Raw genomic sequence first — 21,268 nt, forward strand, 5'->3', positions numbered from 1 at the left:
GAATCCACACCCTGTGAAGCAATAACTATGTTATCTTATAATGCAATTTAACTGTATGCACATGTACCTGCATGCAGCCAAACCTCTATAACTACATTCTTAAATTTCTTAATAAGATAACTTTATGCAAAATATAACCAAATACCTGTTAATACCTGTTAAAGAGCTGTATTGGAGTTGTAGGTGCTGCTCATATTTCAGCCCCACTGTTGGTAATTTTTAGTGAGAAACCCACATAATTTATATATATTGGGTTTTTTTCCAACTGACCCAGCTGATTAAAACTATATGTATATATCATAATGTGAAAAATTATACAACAAAAAGTGTGGAGAATGCATATTTTGTATTCATATTTTATTAGACAAGTTTGTAAGCAATAGTGTGTATGTTTTTTAAACTCAATTGCAAAAAGAGGAAGGGTTATGAAGAAATATAAAAGGCCCTTTGGGCATTTTTGTATAACTTTGGTCTACGCATAGGGGTGCCCATAAGCCTCAAATAAATGCACAATTATTCATGCCAGGTAATCATTATTACCTCAGTCATTAAGTAGATTGTAAAAGCTATATGGGGCAGTGCTTCCGAGCTTCAAATCTAGGGGTATTGTGGGTTTCTAGGCCTTTTTGATTTGTTGTTACATGGCCATAAAACTTCCCTTCCTACAAAATGTATGTTTTTCAATTTTGTTAAAAAATTTGCTTTAACTCTATGGGGCCCATTTATCAAAGGGCTTGCGGACCTGATCCGACACTGCGGATCAGGTCCGCAAAACCTCGCTAAATGCGGAGAGCAATACGCTCTCTGCATTTTACATTGCACCAGCAGCTCACAAGAGCTGCTGGTGCAACGCCGCCCCCTGCTGACTCGCAGCCAATTGGCCGCCAGCAGGGAGGTGTCAATCAACCCAATCGTATTCGATCGGGTTGAATTCCGGCGATTCCTGTCCGCCTGCTCAGAGCAGGCGGACAGGGTTATGAAGCAGCGGTCTTTAGACCGCTGCTTCATAAGTTGTGTTTCTGGCGAGTCTGAAGACTCGCCAGAAACACGGCCCTTCAAGCTCCGTACGGAGCTTGATAAATGGGCCTGTATACCTAAACATTACACACTGTTTAAATGACCAGGCAATTACCTTTCAAAAGATGGGTCTTTGGGGTTTTTAAGACTTAAAGGGACATAAGAGAATGGAGAAAACAAGAGGGGCGTCTCATGTGCATATAAGTATGCTATATAATTATAGAATGATAGTAAGTCAAATGGGTACTCACAATCAAATGAGTACACTTATGTTACTGGTAGGTGCAGGCTGGAAACTATGGTGTACCAGCTAACCCTTAGCAGTGTAGCAGAGTGTTCCCAAAATGGTGAAGTGGATCAGGCTGCTCTCCTCCTCATAGATAAATCCAGAGCTGTATAGAAATATAAGGAACAAGAGGGGCGCCTCATGTGTGCATCAGTATATCTATATATATACAAAAATAAAAAGAGCCAAGTGGGTACTCACAATAGACCCTAGTACACTTATGTACTAGTAGGAGCTGGCTGGAATATTCAGGTGTACCAGCAAAACCTTTCCAAATGCAGAGTGGATGGTGCAGGGGAATCCTGTCACAAACGATTGTTAATGGATGGTCAGAAGCAGTATATATAACTGCTATAGAAGGTAATGAACCAAATCTTGCATAAAACAAGTTCAGTTTATTAAAACAAATATTTGAATGTTAAAACCATAATAAAATATATTAAAATATTGCAATGCGTTTCTCAACCCAGCATAGGTTGCTTCATCAGTCATAATGGACCTTCTAACTGACAATCCATTTAAACAAAACTTGGACCAATAGCAAACAGGGGCACACCCTTAATGGGCATTCCTAGATACATTGTTAATTGGTATGCATTAACAACAAAGTTACTAACAATTTAATAGTATATATATATATATATATATATATATATATATATATATATATATATATATAAATATATATATATATATATACACACACACAGAGTGTATTAAGTAAATAATATCAATACCTATTGGTATTCACAAAATATATAATGTACAATTAATACACTTAGATAGATTGAAAAGTTGATTCTCATTTTAACCCAAAGCAAAGTGTAGTATTTAGTAATTGCACAGTACATGTGACAAAAAATGTCTATAAATTTCTACAGTTTCTAAAAACAATTCATATATAGTACAAGTGATCTGCTAATACAAATGGTCTAATCCATGCATAATTTCCATATAACAATTCATAATATCCAACTTCCGGTGTGCGGCGTTCTAAGATGGCCACTGATTCCTGAGGCTCAGCACAGCTTGCGGGAAAAAGTGTCTATATATCTCGCCATCCTACTATCCCTTGGCAATATCTGTGCCCGGGAACTCTCCTGGATCAAGGCAGAACACCCCTTGGCCGCCGAGAAGCAATTAAAATTGTCAAAGCCTTCTGGCACTGTGGCGCGTCTCCTACTGCCACGTTGTATATAGTTATACAAGTTAACTGGCGCTTCCTCCTGACCTGCTACAATGGATATACCAAGCACTAAAAGGTCTTTGTATGGATAATTATATTCTAGCTGAAATAAGGGACATATTCTTGCCTCGGCTAGATCAACTCCTTTCCTCCTGCACGGAGATAAGCGCAATATTGAAGCTAGCAGAGCAACCTCTCCGATTGCAGAAATCTGTCTCCAGTCCACGTGGCCTTGCTCTACATAGTACATTGTACTTACGGGAAGCAGATAACGGCTCCACTGATCCAGGTCCCGTAGCGACGAGAGGGGTAACATCGATGTGGCTGTCTAGAAAAATATCCCCCTGCTCATGCATGTCAGAGTCTGCCAGGGATATACTTTCAGAAACCCCTAACTCAGATGCGGACCTTGTAACAAGTGTTGGGGAGAAGACTGCCTACCATACCTTTAGTCTCGAGAAAACTGCAGGGGAATTTCTTGGCTTGCAATCTCTGCCTTACTTTACAGGCGGGGACCAGCAGGATCATTGTACAACGGGTGTGTTAGCTTCTGATCTTTCTGGCTTGCACCGCTACTTGCTAGGTTTGTCAGTGCCTGTGTCCGCGCCATGCGAAAGGAACTTTATGTACATCCAGGCTCATTTGTCTACTGGAGTGGGCTGAATTATATTGCACGTTTCTGGGCTGTGGACTGCTAGTTACCCTTTTGAGATGCGGGTATTGTAGATCTCCATATTGAAAGTGTATTAGCGCTTAACTTTGGCCCCGTTGGTCATCTGTTTTGTTTTAAAATTGTTTAGCACTGTTTTAGTTTGCCTACTTAATTTTACAGTTTTATTTTTATTATTATGACACTTGTCTGCAAAGCATGGAAGATACTCAGATATTCTCAACTCCCTTTACACAAGAATTTCCCAAGCAGGAGAAACTCTCAACAGAACTTTTGAATAATAGTATGCCGTTCTGAATAATATCGGCAACTGCCATGTTGAGCTGATCATTGTCGTTCCTGTGGCTCTGACAATGTTGTTCTGTTGACAAATTTGAATATATTTGTTATCTATGCCCATGTTGTTATAGGATTGCTTCTTTAGGTTACACAGGTAACTTACTACCATGTGTCCTCTTCACATGTACACTTTGGTCTAAACCTTTGCCACGCATGTTATCTAAGTGCTATATTTGAAGTGTATGCTACTAAACTTTGATCATTTTACTCCATAATCTATCCACAGGCTCCTGAGAACGCACTCATTTTTATTAGACTCTGTGACTCAGACCACTTTTTATTTGCCCTAACTGAAATTGATAATTCCTACTACCCCGTGGCCTGAGCTGGCTGAGCATCCCTATCACTATTCTCAAATGACCTAGCCGTTGTGTACAGTAATACTCCTGTAGTTTTCTCAACTTTGTTGTTTGCCTGCTTGTTCTTTTTAAAAAGGGGAAGGAAAACAAAAGGGGAAAAAGAAAAAAAAGAATTTGTGGAGTATCTAAAATTCAACTTCGTTAGCTACGACACTAGTTATACACCTTCAGACATGCTTAATGTTGGTATCAACCGGCAGTATTCTGACCCTACTGATAGATATAAACTGAAGGACTATGATCTATGGAATCAATGAAGCTGACGGTTGTTCCGCTCTTTTATAACATATCATGCTAATAAGTTGTGAGACTACTTTTACAAATACTCACCTAGACATACACACTAACTATTGGCTACTCTATGTGGCATTTTATCCTTAGGTATATTCCCTATTTCTCTTTAATTTACTGCAGGATAGAATCTTAAGCCTCAGACTGATAGTATTTTTCTTTCACGACTCTAACACTGCATTGAGGGCTAACTGTCAGAGCTTGGATTTGGTTGTTCTCCCGCTTTTTATGTGTTTTTTTTTTTCTGTTTTGTGTGTGTATTTGTTTGTTAATCTGATTAAATAGAAAATTAAGGAGCTCAGGTGACCCCACTATGGAATATATATGAACTTTAACTTGTTCTTACTCACTGAATATGTCCCATATCTACGTCTGCTTTTAGATTGCAAAATAATTTGTATGTGCTCTCTGTACTTTACTAATGTATACCCGACAGATTGGCTGTGTTATGCTATATCTTGTGATATTACCTATTTTGTCATGTACCTGAGTTCCTTGAATAAAAAAATAATTTAATTTAAATTAATTTAATTCATAATATCCATCTAGCAATTCATTAGTATTGGTGACAATAGTATACACGATTCCCAATTCATATATAGTTCAACTGTTCTGCTGATACAAATGGTCTAAACCATGCATAGTTCACATTTAGCAATTCATTAATGTTGGTAACACTAATACACACCTCCAAACAAATTTAGCTGAGGTGTTCAATGAATAGTTGGTTAGGATCACTCTCAGGTAGTTAGCAACCGTCTTTTCTTCTAATAGTTTATCCCACATTAGGAGTGACTTTTCTGAGTAAACTAATAAGCTATCAACAAACGTTTTTGGCATGTTGTGAACGAGTGATTAAGTGTTGTTCAAACTATGTGTATTATGTATTTAGCCCATATTGGACCAATCAGCTAGTGTGGATTCAGACACACCTTCTGTTGAGTCTATCAGTAGAGTTTGAACACTCCACACTAGCTGATTGGTCCAATATCGGCTAAATACATAATACACATAAGATGTAGGACTATTAGCATGAGGGTCTAATGACAAAGTTCAGCACATTAAGGAAAATATATGTTGAAAGCCCAATATCTATTGGGAAGGGATAACACTCTCAAGCAATTACCAAATGCTGCTGCGAATATAATATAAAAAAAACAGTGATAGAGTAGGGCCAAAATTCCCTCATGCATCAACATTAGTAAGGGTTAACCTGTCTATAAGACTGAGAGGCTCCTACTTCAAACAAGTTTATGTAGTTTAGTCCTAAGGTATAAACTCTCTATGCAAGAACCCCCGCGCAATAACATAAATTCTTCACCTCTTTCTTCTCATACTAGATTAAGTAACGATATGACCCATAAGAGAATTACAAAACTCAAATACAAATTGCAGTACATATATCACGCAGCCAAGCTCTGACAGCATACCACATTGTGCAGAGCAAGGAAGCATGTATAACAAGTGCTGATAGCAGCACAGTATCCCAGACATAGTGCAAAGTCGGCTCTTCTTAAATGTAAAAAATCTGTACTCCCAGCCATGCATGGCCATCTCACTGGAACGGCTAGGATTAATACATTTTTGTGTATGCATGTAGATGCCTGCACACTGAGAATCCCCATGTAGTACAGTCACTCCGTGTGCGACCAATTTTCTGGCGAAGAAGCCCCAGCATGTCATCCATGGTACCAGCGTCACCTGCATGGGAGCCGGCCGCACTCCCAAACACAGAGACCCGGTCAGCAGGGCAGGTGCCGGCACTATCTGTGGGTGCATAACACCCCTCACATCTGCATCTGTTCCCTCTGTAGTTAGGCTCTGCAGTGCGTTTCGGGTCAAGCCATCTCTCGACCGTGCAGCAGCAACAATTCTGTCTATTCTTGCACAAAACTGTCTCTCAAATTGTTCCATAAGCTCTTGGAATACTTTCCCCAACTCCTCCATAATTGCAAGAGTGAAACTAAAGGGATATTCCGCTTATATTCGGCTGCATCTACAAGGCCTACATTCACCGCTACCTTGTGGTTGTTGCAAACAGTTTAGGTCCGGATAAATGTCGTAGCAGATATGTAAAGTCTCATCGAATGGGTCTTTAGATAGGTTGCTCTTCCCATATGTGGGTATATATCAGAAACGTTGGTGAAATGTATTATTTATACCCCCAAATCAATTCGTTTTGCAGGAGCCCTTGAACTATACGTCTTGTCTCTTCTGCAGCTGGCTCTGCCCCCCAAAGGAAGATATTTTACCTCACAACTTCCTCAGCTCACCAGAGTAAGTTCTGTGTAAAAAGTTATACTTCAGCTGCTGTCCAGATACAGGTAAAAAAAAGAAAGAAAGAAATGAACAGCAGCCAATCAGCATCAACAGTGCTGAGGTCATGAACTCTTTTACTGTGATCTCATGAGATTTCACTTAACTCTCATGAGATTTCATAGTAAACTTCCTTAAACTGAATAAGGAAATAACATGAGTGTGCACGAGGCTCACTCCCTTGCCTGTCCCGGGACAGGCATACTGATTTGCTGCTTAAAGTCCTTTACAATGGGGTGTGAATACTTAGAACATTTTGAGGTAAAATATCTTTCTTTATTACATAGAGATGTTCAGGTGATATTTTCTAGTCAGCTTTTTACAGCTTTGCTGCATCACTTTCAAGTGCTTCAACATTTGTGTATCATGTCCCTTTAAGTGAGCTGAGAGGAGATTGAATACTTACCTCCTCCATACAACTCACTGAAGCCCTCTGTAGCAGCCTGGAACTTCTGGGTTTCTGAAAGTGCTTCCCTACCTATAGGATGATGACACATGTTTATTATCTGCACTAACATTGTGCAGATGATGACCATGAGTTATCATGAGCTGTAAAGGGGTTAAAGGAACATTAAACTGCCAGGTACAATTACTGTAGCATGGCTACTACTTACCATGTTATAATTTTTCTTCTATTACCTGCAGTTCTCTTTTAAGCTGTTCTGTTGTTTAAACTCTTTACAGGAGCCAGTTGATAAAGTTCTCCATTTTTACCTCAGGAGCCACCATCTTGGTAAGCACGTATTATTGCATCCTGTAAAAGAAGCAGTGCACTTTCACAGATCAGGGATGTTACCAGATTTTTCACAGCTGTACCTTGCACTTTCAATTTTAGAAAGCAGAGAAGTTACATTTTTGCAGTTTTTTACACTGTTTAAAGGTTACTTAATAAATTATATCCAAAAAGCACTCAGCAATAATATAGAGAAAAGCAGCCTCTGCAAAAGTGTAGAGTCCTGCTCTGTATTGTGCACGCTAAATACGGCTTGTTAAGAAGACAACAATATTACTGATCTGTAAATGTGCATCACTTCTGCCACAGAGTACAAAAATATTTATATTCCAAGACAGCAGTACCCAATGTAAAGAGGAAGCACTTCAGTAACCAGTACTTTTGAAGGGTTAAAATAAGATAATTATTCAGATATAGACACAAAAGTCTACAGACTAGATACGCCAAATGGTCTTGGATCAGTTAGTGTGTCCTCAGTCCAAACAATATATTGGAGTACTGATGCTGAGTGATCTTATAGCAATTCTCCAGCTGCCACCTCTTCACATTGATTTATGCAAACACAAACTGCTCAGTCTAAAACAAAAGAAAAAGGGCGCCCCTAATGGTGCAGTACTTCCAATAAATGTATAAGAAATAATGGTTAAATATACTCACTATGTAGTAAGCACTGGATTGTGCTATACAAATGATCTTGACTAAAAAAACCTTATTCAGACTAGAAAATAACTTATAAAAGTACATATAATTGGTATAAAGTTATAAACAAATACAAGTTAAATGAACATTTTAACTTGTCTATACCAATTGTATGTGCTTTTATAAGTTATTATCTTGTCTGAATAAGGTTTTTGGGTTGCTATATTACTCAAACGATTTGGTCCTTCAGTAGTAAGCAAAGTTTCTCTTTACACTGGAATGCTGCCCTGCAGCACCATATACCGGATATGTGAGGGTTGTACTTATGCACATTCACATACAGTGGTTGTTTGGAGCTTGACTGACTGGAATATTAGGAATCATATCTTCTACAAACCGATGTATACTGTATGCTTGCTGGACGGCATGAAATGGTCCAGATCAATTTTATAGCACAATCCAGTGCTTAATACATTATTTCTTATACAGTTATTGGAAGTACTGCTGCACCATTTGGGAGCGTCCTTTTTCTTTTGTTGTTAAAATAAGATAATTGCTTTGAAGGGAGATGCAGGTACAAGAAATACAATAGTATGATGAGTGGTAACCATGCTCCTGTAATTCTACCCAGCAGATATGATTATATTTAAAAGTGTTACTTTGGCATATAGCTCATTTTTATACACATTATAGGTATGTAATTTTAAATATAGGATGCAGGCTCACTTATTCTCTGATCAGTGTTATGATGCCACAGACTGTATACAAAATACAATCAGACTAAACAGCTAAGATTATGAGGTTTCTGAAAACTGGAACTGCGAAAAAATCAGAATTAAATTATAGGAGAAGGGATCAAAATAATAAATGGTAGTGAAGACTGTCAATAAAGAGCTTGGCTTTTAAAAGGATTTAGAAACAATGTTTCACAGTTGCTATACATTATCACATAGCATTAAGTGAACTTCTACCAACATTCCACACTATCAAGAAGGTATGGAGAAATTAACTTCCTCAATACACTGTACTTTATTATCCTAAACCAATATGACAATACCACATCCCCATACTCATGCAAGGATACCAAACACAATACACAGTGGGAAGTTTATATTTTTGCAGGTTTTATAGACAGTCATCTAAAACTTATATAGTGGTATAAATGTTTGGAGTGTGTTGATACTGCTGAGCAAATTCAGAGATATACACCTGGTGAAACCTGTTGGAATTTGCTTTCCTTGTCTACTTTGCAGTGGCCAATCAGAGAAGCTGCTCTAAGGTGAAATGTAATACTTACTGTAGCACTGACTTATTCACAGACAATGATCTGTATTCAATAAAACCTGTTTGTGAAACTAGCATCTCACTATAAAACTTGCCACAATATTAAAATTCAAAAATTGCAAAATTCAAAAAGAGTTGGAAATGTGCCCATGGCTAGTCACTTGTCTGCCTGTTTGAGTTTGCCAAGACCACCTAACCATAACACAACAGACATGAATATTTTACAATAACATACATGTACATAAACCTTTTGCAAGCACTGCTGTTATAATTCTTGTTTTTCAACTTTGCTAGCAGTTAGCATTTGATGTATGAGATATCATTTACTGGGAACATCATGCAACTATAAATAAATAAATGGTAGGAATGCCCACTAACCACTAACTGTGGAAAATGATGATCAATGAATTCGAGTCCCGCTCACACCTTTTCAACGAGGCCACAACATTTTCTATGAATCTTGCTCAATGTCATGTCAGAATTAGTATTAACTTTCGACTAAATTACGAGTTTTGCATTATGAGGGGTGCGGTGCTAACTTGCACGTTATTGTCACCGCTCACTTCCCTACAGCGCTGGTATTACAGGTTTAGCAGGCAAGAAGTGAGCGTAGAGCAAAATTGAGCTCCATACCACACTCCAATACCAGCGCTGCTATAAGCCGCATTGAGCTGGCTTTACGTGCTCGTGCACGATTTCCCTATAGACATCAATGGGGAGAGCCGGCTGAAAAAAAGTCTAACACCTGCAAAAAAGCAGTGTAAAGCTCATAACGCAGCCCCATTGATTCCTATGGGGAAACTAAATTTATGTTTACACCTAACACCCTAACATGAACCCCGAGTCTAAACACCCCTAATCTTACACTTATTAACCCCTAAACTGCCGCCCCGACATCGCCGACACCTACATTTTACACTATAATAAACATATTAACCCCTAAACCGCCACACTCCCGCACCTCAAACACTATTTAAATATTATTGACACCTAATCTGCCTCCCCTAACATCGCCGCCACCTACCTACATTTATTAACCCCTAATCTGCCACCCCCAACGTCGCCGCCACTATACTAAATTTATTAACCCCTAAACCTAAGTCTAAGCCTAACACCCCCTAATTTAAATATAATTAAAATAAATCTAAATAAAAATTACTATCATTACCTAAATAATTCCTATTTAAAATTAAATACTTACCTGTAAAATAAACCCTAAGCTAGCTACAATATAGCTAATAGTTACATTGTATCTATCTTAGGTTATTTTTATTTTAGAGTTTGCATTCTATTGGCTGTTCCAATCAGTTCAATTTATTTAATTGTAGTGTAAGGTTAGGTGTTAGTTTAACTTAGGTTAGGTTTTATTTTACAGGTAAGTTTGTATTTATTTTAGCTAGGTAGAATAGTTACTAAATAGTTATTAACTATTTACTAACTACCTAGCTAAAATAAATACAAATTTACCTGTAAAATAAAACCTAACCTAAGTTACACTAACACCTAACCTTACACTACAATTAAATAAATTGAACTGATTGGAACAGCCAATAGAATGCAAACTCAATCCTATTGGCTGATTGGATCAGCCAATAGGAATGAAGCTCAATCCTATTGGCTGATTGCATCAGTCAATAGGATTTTTTCACCTTTAATTCCGATTGGCTGATAAAATTCTATCAGCCAATCGGATTTCAAGGGACGCCATCTTGGATGAAGTCACTTAAAGGAACCTTCATTCTGGAAGAAGACTTTGACTGAAGAGGATGCTCCGCGCCGGATGTCTTGAAGATGGACCCGCTCCGCGCCGGATGGATGAAGATAGAAAATGCCATCTGGATGAAGACTTCTGCCCGTCTGGAGGACCACTTCTGCCGACTTCGATGAAGACTTCTCCCGGTTTCGTTGAGGACTTCTTGCCGCTTCGTTGAGGACTTCTCCCGGCTTCGTTTAGGATGGATGTCCGGTCTTTAAAACTGTAAGTGGATCTTTGGGGGTTAGTGTTAGGTTTTTTTAAGGGTTTATTGGGTGGGTTTTATTTTTAGATTAGGGTTTGGGCAATTGAAAAAGAGCAAAATGCTCTTTTAAGGGCAATGCCCATCCAAATGCCCTTTTCAGGGCAATGGGGAGCTTAGTTTTTACTGTTGGGGGTGTTTGTATTTTTTTACAGGTAAAAGAGCTGATTTCTTTGGGGCAATGCCCAGCAAAAGGCCTTTTTAAGGGCTAATAAGGTAGTTTAGTTTAGGCTAGGTTTTTTTATTTTTGGGGGGCTTTTTTATTTTGATAGGGCTATTAGATTAGGTGTAATTAGTTTATATCTGATAATTTCTTTTTTTTTATTTTGTGTAATTTGGTGTTTGTTTTTAATTTAGGTAATTGTATTTAATTTAGGTAATTTATTTAATTGTAGTGTAAAGTTAGGTGTTAGTGTAACTCAGGTTAGGTTTTATTTTACAGGTAAATTTGTATTTATTTTAGCTTGGTAGTTAGTAAATAGTTAATAACTATTTAGTAACTATTGTACCTAGTTAAAATAAATACAAACTTGCCTGTAAAATAAAAATAAACCCTGAGCTAGATACAATGTAACTAGTAGTTATATAGAAGTAGTAGGTCTTATTTAGATTTATTTTAATTATATTTAAGTTAGGGGGTGTTAGGGTTAGGGTTAGACTTAGGTTTAGGGGTTAATAAATTTAGTACAGTGGTGGCGACAATGGGGGCGGCAGATTAGGGGTTAATTAATGTTGGTAGGTGGCGGCGATGTTAGGGACAGCAGATTAGGGGTTAATAATATTTAACTAGTGTTTGCGAGGCGGGTGTGACGGTTTAGGGGTTAATATGTTTATTCTAGTGTCTGTGATGTCCGGAGCGGCAGATTAGGGGTTAATTAAAAAAAAATAATGTTTGCGATGTGGGAGGGCCTCGGTTTAGGGGTTAATAGGTAGTTTATGGGTGTTAGTGTACTTTTTAGCCCTTTAGTTAAGAGTTTTATGTTACAGCTTTGTAGCGAAAAACTCATAACTACTGACTTTCAGTTTACGGTATTGATCTTGGCGGTATAGGGTGTACCGCTCACTTTTTGGCCTCCCAGGCAGACTCGTAATACCAGCGCTGTGGAAGTCCCATTGAAAAAAGACTTTTACGCAAATTGCGTAAGTTAATTTGTGTTAAGGCCAAAAAAGTGTGCGGTGCCCCTAAACCTGCAAGACTCGTAACACCAGTGGTAGTGAAAAAACAGCGTTATGAGCCTTAACGCTGCTTTTTCACTCATACCGCAAAACTCGTAATCTAGCCGTTTATTTGTAATGCACAAAAGCTCCACACTACTATACAGGGGATACAATAAATAAAAACCAGTCAGGGAACAGGGAAGGCAGATTGGGATAGATGGAAATGGTTCTACTCCTAAGACAGGTAGGTTACAATATAAGTAAATTTTACTCCCTCTGAGAAGAAAAACATAATAAGCCTAATTATACATTGAATAGTGGATATTACTTTTTGCTTCTTTTCCCCTTAAACATCTGAAACAATAATCCAGGATTCAATGATACTAACATTTCTTAAAGCAAAATAAGTATTTTGAATGTGAAAAGTTTATCAAAATTAAAATCAATTAACAAAGCAGTTGTCTAAAAGTGGATTTATTTTAGTCAACTGAGCATAGCCACCTGCTTAAACAGTGTGAATACTTATTTAAATGTGAATATGCATCAATTCATTCTGTTACATGCTTAAAAGTTCTCACAATTGTGAAATGAATTATAATCACACATTACCTAAAGTAAGCAAATTATTAATAATGAAAGCTCTGAAGGCTATCACAAAGCAATGTGTTGCAATATCTCAAGGGTGTGTCTACTATTTTCAGATATAAAGCTTGTTCATCTCAACTGAGCTCTTTTCATCATAGCAAAATAACTGACACACTTATTTGAGGAAAAGAACAGGTATGTACATTTCCATATACTCCATAACTTTTCTAATAAAGGGCTCATTATATATAAAAGTGGTTTACATTTGTGGAAAGCACATCTAAAAATATTTTAATGTAGCTAAAAGTATTTGCTTAGTATTTCCGGGAGATATCTCTAAAATTTCGAGCAATAAATAAGCAAAATATGTTTTGGTCCTATCAGCAGCATTCAAGCTAAGATACACATATATTGATAAGATACAGATATATATTGATCTTTTTGTTTTATGTATTAGACAGCCCTTGTGTTTCCCCTATTAAAAAAAACTGTGGACTGTACAATAGTAATATTTTATATTAATTCCCAAAATACATATATTTTTACATGTAGATAAATACAAGAGCAATACTTAAATAGATGCCCAATTAAGTAAAAGCTGTTCAGTGCGGGATAATCATATACATTTATGTACTATAAAAACTAGTTTCGTAATAACACATCCTGTGGAGAATATTAGGAAAAAGTGTACTCTAAATTATACCTTGATTTGATAAATATAGTATTATGGCAAAATAAAGTGACGTAATTTAACTCCGTGTTAAGCCTTCCTCCAAAACTAACACCAATACACTGAATTTACTCAATGATCTCCAGTATATAAAGTGATGAATATATTGTATATAAATGGATGTCATAAATTTATTGTTTATATATAGATGCCTAAAAGAAAGTGTACAGATATAGGTTTTGGAATTTATATCACAAAATATCCACGTCAACATGATCATCTAGCAATTATTTAAAAATCCAGTGCTGGTAAATGTAGCATTATATTGCAATATACAACCGAAGCACAGCAGTTATACTTGCCTGATCTTGGTATATCTACATTAAAATGTTTTACCTCATGATTATTACTGCACCCATTGCCATAGTTTAATACAGCAGAACAAACACATTTTGATATCAAAATGTTAAATATGTTAAAGGTGTGGGCGCATTTTATACTCATAAAGTTGTCCAACTGGTTTTGTTACATGGTGCAACTCTACAAACCATTCAATTTACGTCTTAATCTGTGTATTGCAAATTCTTTTGTTCAGTGCATACATTCATATAGATTCTTTTTAGAATATTAGAAGATTCTTTTTAAATACAGAAATATTCATATTGATGTATATTTTACTTAGATAAAGTAAATAAAGAGCACCTTTGCACTGGCACATTTTAAACAAATACTATACAAGCAAGGCATGCACATAAACTAGATAACTTTTAAGAAAGATGTGTGTGCCTGGTTTTATTGTATTTACTGTCAACTAGATGTAAATAAATCACCTACACTACAGGACAATAAATAATAAATCCTCTTGCTTCAGAATCATTTAAACGTTTTTCCCCCCTTATTTCTACTGTAGTGAGAAAAATCACCATGGATGTACTGAGTGAATCAATAGTCAAATTTTCAATTGACCTTCACAAACAACTGGCCAAAAAAAATAAAGGGAACATATTAACTTCCCCATTAAGCATTGCTAATGCTGTCAGCATGTTGTTGTTGGGAGCAAATGGGAAATCGATAACTGCGATTAGAAAGGTTAGTAATCAACAGGCAAATTATTTATTTGATAAATCTGTGATGTATGATAATTTCTCTGTCTGTGTTATATAGAAAGATACAAATTTACACTTTGTGCAGCATAAAGATTGACTTTGATGATAAGTAAATTAGGGATTACAGAACATGCCAAGAATAGCAGACACTCCCACCTCCCACGCATATAAAAAACAGATAACACAAACATGACCCAGCAGTTGTCTGTAACCGCACATATAAATCTGACAGTGTAAGGCTTGGTAGGAGTCTGAAAATTATCCCAATGTTATTAAAAAAATAAGCAAAACTATCAATTGTTACAAAAACACACCCAGATAGGTTATATAAATTGATCATCTGCAAAGCATTTGTGCAAAGAAAAATGTTGTGTACAATGTCCCTTTAGGTAGGAAAAGACTTCTAGTAACTTTATATGACTTTATTGATTAATAAAAAAGGCAGGTACATTATTGGCCGCCTATACATAATAAACCAGAAATATACATATGCAGGCCCTATAAAATTCAACCATAATTTTGTTCGGCCTTGGAGTATAAAGTACTACAGTACAGATGACCCTCGGTTTACGACGGTCCAACTTGCGCCATTTCAGAATAATGCCCTTTTTTCAGTTATGTGACTGCTCTTGAAAAGCATTGAGAAGCAGTGCATTGATTAAAATAGCCAGTAGGTGGAGCTGTCCACTTGTGTTGCAGCAAAGATATGCAAGCCAAGCAAGCTGAAATTAAAGGGGCAGTAAACTCACATACTAATTATTATTATCAGGTATTTGTAGAGCGCCAACTGGTTCCGCAGCGCTAATATATATAGCGCTAATAACATAGTGCAGAATTATATAACATTAGCTTACCAGCACATTTATACTTTTAATTATTTCAGAGAAATTGTATGTAAAAACCTAATTTTCCCAGAACGTCGCTCCTTGCTCTACTGGTTTTTACATAGCGCATCGCGGCAACACTGTCTAGTCACAGTGTGCCCGGTCTCGCCATTAAAATGAATGTAGCTACATTCATTTTAATGGCCGCAATGCGCTGTGTAGAAAACAAGACCTGCTCAGTATATCAAGGAGTGGTGTTCTGGTAAAATGAGGTTTTTACATACAATTTCTCTGAAATAATTGAAAGTATAAATGTGCTGGTAAGCTAATGTTATATAATTCTATATTTTGTGCAGAATTATATGACATTAGTATGTAAGTTTACTGCCCCTTTAATCAGTGTTACCAGACCTGAGCTATCGTGCAGCTTTCAAAGGAACAAGATCTAGCAGCCACTTCCCTTTTATCTATAAATCAGTCCAGACTGGAATGAATAGAATAGTTGCAGACCCGATATTATCTAACATCCTAACAATGCAGAGAACTGTTTGCAGAAAAATGCAAGTAAAAAAATGTTTTTGTTCATTAAACTTAGTTTAATGATACAGTCTGTGTTGCGTGATTATTTTATTAGGTTTATAATGCTGTTTAGCAAATGTTTTTGTTCATTAAACTTAGTTTGATTATATATTCTGTGTTTTATGATTATTTTACTAGGTTTATAATGCTGTTTAGCATTTAAAGTCTTCATTTCAAAGCTTTAAAAATAATGTATTAGGTGTTACTTATGATAATTTTGAGAGGGGCCTGGAACCGAACTCCCTCACTTCCCATTGACTTACATTATAAACTGGGTTTCAATTTACAAGGGTTTCTATTTACATACATTCCTACTGGAACCTAACTCCGGCGTAAACTGAGGGCTACCTGTATTATAATAGTCCCTGACTGATAGGAGGGGACTACAAGTTAGGCCAAACCCTTCCTTTAGATAGGTTTAAAGATACCTCTTTGACTACTCAGTCCTTTTTGACTAGCAATAAAAAGAGGCTAATATCATTAAAACATTTAAACCTATAATAGGTATGGTAGGTTTGTGGTTACAAAATATACAACATTTTTTTTACCTGACTGTGCAAAATACAAAATACCTTGTCCATAATTGATTGCTTCTTAAATTATCCACAACTGAACTCTAAATAAACCTCTAGTGTTCCATGTACAGTAAGAATATCATACCATAATCCTTTATGGTTATTGTTAAGACCTTATCAACAAAAAACACCCAAAGTTCATGGATATTTCCACTTTACATATATATCACAGCTTAACAAAATCCTTTACATATCTAATGCAATGACTTTTACAGCAAACTATAACACTAAAGCATAAACAAGGCTAACCGATTACTTGAACAATTAAATGAAGCATATAAGAACCTTGACTGCACTTCAAATTCTAATAGAACTCAATACTACACACTAAAAAAGAAAAGGGACATCTTTTAACAACAGTAGCCTTCATTGCACATAGAAGTGTTGTATATATATATATATACTGTATATATATATATGTACTGTATATATATATATATATATATATATATATACACATACATATTCTCATACACACAGAGAAGTACACTCTCAGGAACGAACAACCAGGTTAATAACTTGTTAGCTTGTTTTATGGTGATTTAACAACCGGGTGCATTTTTTTTTAGCCCAGTAATGCTTTTTGCAGAGTATAACTTTCCTTTAGTATATCAGTCTGATCCTAACTAATAAGGTCAGTCCAGCACTGAAATACCAGGCAATTTCTCTCTGAACACGGAACACAGCAACCCCAGACAATCATTTGGGCCTTCATTGTGCCTCATCAGTGAGGTGCAGCCATATTTCTCTAAGCACACTGAGCAAGGAGTCCACGTCCGGTTGCCCTTTTTTCCCTTAGGCTGACATAATACACACAGAGAGAAGCAAACTCTCAGAAACAAGCAAACAGCTCAATAACTTGTTAGCTTGTCCTTTGGCAATTTACCACCTGGTTGCAGATTTGGCCCAATGAAGGCCGAAACAATTGTTTGGGGTTGCCGTCTTCTTTGTTCAGAGAGGAATCCAATCAACCATTAGAAAAAGCTTTTACTCTATTGGTTGATTGGACTAAGAATTAAAATAATCATTCAATAGAAATTCAAAGGAGGAATCTCGCATTCGCATTGTGCAGAAGTGACCGCATGAAGAGGACATCTGACAGAAGAAAAGAAGCATTGAATGGAAGATGGAAGAAGAGGAGCACTACCATGAAGATGAAGAGGACCGAAAGAGATGAAAATACTTTAGGGCAATGCAATACTTTTTTATTGGGCAAAAGTACTGTTAGAATTTAAGGCAAGCCCCTTCCTAATGCCCTTATTAGGGCAATGCCCAACAAAATGCTCTTCTTAGTGCATCCTTTTTAGAATAGGGTTTTAGTTAATTTAGGATTTATTTTAGAATAGGGCTTTTTTATAGGCAAAAGAGCTATGTTCACTTTAGGGCACTGCCCTACCAAATGCCCTTCTAATGGCAATGCCCAAACTAAATGCCCTTTTCAGGGCAATCTTTTTTTTGGATAGGGTTTGTCTAACTAAAGTTTTTTGTTTTTTAGGATAGTTTTTTTTAAAGAATATGGTTTCTTTTAACAGACAAAAGAGCTGAAATTACTTTAGGATAAAGCCTAACCAAATGCCCTTTTCAGGGCAATTTTTAAAGTAGTTTTTTTTTGGGGGGTGGGGTACTTTTATTGTAGAATAGGGTTCTATTTTTTAGAGCAAAATAGCTAAATCACTTTACGGCAATGCCCTACAAAAACCCCTTCCCAGGCTATTGCTATAGTAACTGTTAGTATAGGGTTTATAATTTTCAGTATTGCTGTTTTTTCTGCTTTTTTTTTTTTTTTGGTAATGTGTTTTTTGTTTTGTTTTTCATTAAAGGGACAGTCTACTCCAAAAATGTTATTGTTAACAGATAGATAATCCCTTTATTCTATTCCCCAGTTTTGCGCAGCCAACATGGTTATATTAAAGGGACAGTCTAGTCAGAATAAAATGTTCATGATTCAGATAGGGCATGTCATTTTAAACAACTTTCCAATTTACTTTTATCATCAAATTTGCTTTGCTCTCTTGGTATTCTTAGTTTAAATATAAACCTAGGTAGGCTCATATGCTAATTACTAAGCCCTTGAAGGTTGCCTCTTATCTGAATGAATTTAACAGTTTTTCACAGCTAGAGGGCATTAGTTTATGTGTGCAAATAGATCACATTGTCCTCATGGACGTGGAGTTACCTAGGAGTCAGCGCTGATTGGGTAAAATGCAAGTCTGTCAAAAGAACTGAAATAAGGGGGCAGTCGGCAGGGGCTTAGATACAAGGTAATCACAGAGGTAAAAAGTATATTAATATAACCATGTTGGTTATGCAAAACTGAGAAATGGGTAATAAAGGGATTATCTATCGTTTTAAACAATACAAATTCTAGAGTAGAATGTCCCTTAAATATAGTTTTTACCTCTGGGATTACCTTGTACCTAAGCCTCTTCTGACAGCCCCCTTATAAAAACATAATTTATGTAAGAATTTACCTGATAAATTAATTTCTTTCATATTGGCAAGAGTCCATGAGCTAGTGACGTATGGGATATACAATCCTACCAGGAGGGGCAAAGTTTCCCAAACCTCAAAATGCCTATAAATACACCCCTCACCACACTCACAATTCAGTTTAATGAATAGTCAAGTAGTGGGGTGATAGAAAAAGGAGTAAAACGCATCAAAAAAAGGAACTGGAAATATAATTGTGCTTTATATGTACAGTATATAGTATGGGATATTAATTCCCAAGATGTGGAAGTCCACAGAAGAATAACTAGAGAGGGAGGGATAAAAATAAAAACATCCATTTTCCGCTGAAAACACAGCAACCCCAGACAATCATTTGGGCCTTCATTGTGCCTCATCAGTGAGGTGCAGCCATATTTCTCTAAGCACACTGAAAAATAAAAACAGCCATTTTCCGCTGAAAAAAATTAAATCCACATCCAAAAAAATAAGTTTTTCTCATAGTTGAAAAGAAAAAACTTAAAACATAAGCAGAGGAATCAAACTGAAACAGATGCTTGAAGAACTTTTCTTCCAAAAACTGCTTCCAAAGAGGCAATTACACCAAAACGGTTTTGATCAACTGAAGCTTCATTCTTAAAAGCTCACGAAGTGGAAACTGATCTAGTAGAATGAGCTGTGATTCTCTGAGGCGGGGCCTGACCTGACTCCAAATAAGCCTGATGAATCAAAAGCTTTAACCAGGATGCAAAGGAAATGACAGAAGCTTTCTGACCTTTCCTAGGACCAGAAAAGACAACAAATAGACTAGAAGTCTTCCTGAAATCGTTAGTAGCTTCAACATAATATTTCAAAGCTCTTACAACATCCAGAGAATGTAAGAATCTTTCCAAAGAATTCTTAGGATTAGGACACAAAGAGGGAAAAACAATTTCCCTATTACTGTTGTTAGAATTCACAACTTTAGGTAAAAATGTAAATGAAGTCTGCAAAACTGCCTTATCCTGATAGAAAATCAGAAAAGGAGACTCACAAGAAAGAGAAGATAATTCGGAAACTCTTCTAGCAGAAGAGATGGTCAAAAGGAACAACACTTTCCAAGAAAGTAATTTAATATCCAAAGAATGCATAGGCTCAAAAGGAGGAGCCTGTAAAGCCTTCAAAACCAAATTAAGACTCCAAGGAGGAGAGATTGATTTAATGGCAGGCTTGATATGGACCAAAGCCTGCATAAAACAGTGAATATCAGGAAGCTTAGCAATCTTTCTGTGAAATAAAACAGATAGAGCAGAGATTTGTCCCTTCAAGGAACTTGCAGACAAACCTTTATCCAAACCATCCTGAAGGAACTGTAAAATTCTATGAATTCTAAAAGAATGCCAGGAGAATATATGAGAGGAACACCATGAAATATAAGTCTTCCATACTCGATAATAAATCTTCCTAGAAACAGATTTACGAGCCTGTAACGTAGTATTAATCACTGAGTCAGAGAAACCTCTATGATTAAGCACTAACCATTCAGTTTCCATACCTTCAAATTTAACGATTTGAGATCCTAATGGAAAAACGATCCTTGAGACAGAAGGTCTGGTCTTAAAGGAAGTGGCCAAGGTTGGCAACTGGACATCCGGACAAGATCCGCATACCAGAACCTGTGAGGCCATGCAGGTGCTACCAGAAACACAAACGATTGTTCCATGATTATCTTGGAGATCACTCTTGGAAGAAGAACTAGAGGTGGGAAGATATAAGCAGGTTGGTAAAACCAAGGAACTGCTGACGCATCCACGGACTCCGCCTGAGGATCCCTGGACCTGGACAAGTACCCGAGAAGTTTCTTGTTTAGATGGGATGCCATCAGATCTATTTCTGGAAGACCCCACATCTGAACAATCTGAAAAAACACATCTGTCTGACAGCTGATATAATCCGCTTCCCAATTGTCTACACCAGGGATATGTACCACAGAAGTTAGACAAGAGCTGGATTCCGCCCAAGAAAGTATCCGAGATACTTCTTTCATAGCTAGGGGACTGTGAGTCCCACCCTGATGATTGACATATGCAACAGTTGTGACATTGTCTGTCTGAAAACAAATGAATGGTTCTCTCTTCAACAGAGGCCAAACCTGAAAAGCCCTGAAAATAGCACAGAGTTCTAAATATTGATTGGTAACCTCGCCTCT

At 36.8% G+C, this 21,268-nt stretch overlaps 1 protein-coding gene across 1 annotated transcript in view; it reads left to right on the forward strand.

The window, feature by feature from the left end:
- The first annotated feature begins 12,994 nt into the window (after positions 1-12,994).
- Positions 12,995-21,268, forward strand: part of LOC128660693 (ovalbumin-related protein X) — a 68,185-nt gene continuing 59,911 nt past the window's right edge. The window contains exons 1-2 of the mRNA XM_053714649.1: positions 12,995-13,073; positions 14,459-14,637. Coding sequence (XP_053570624.1) covers positions 14,473-14,637 — 165 coding nt within the window. The 5' untranslated portion in view covers positions 12,995-13,073; positions 14,459-14,472. The remainder of the gene's footprint in view (positions 13,074-14,458; positions 14,638-21,268) is intronic.

The sequence above is a fragment of the Bombina bombina genome, chromosome 5, assembly GCF_027579735.1.
Source record: "Bombina bombina isolate aBomBom1 chromosome 5, aBomBom1.pri, whole genome shotgun sequence".
Taxonomy (NCBI): Eukaryota; Metazoa; Chordata; class Amphibia; order Anura; family Bombinatoridae; genus Bombina; species Bombina bombina.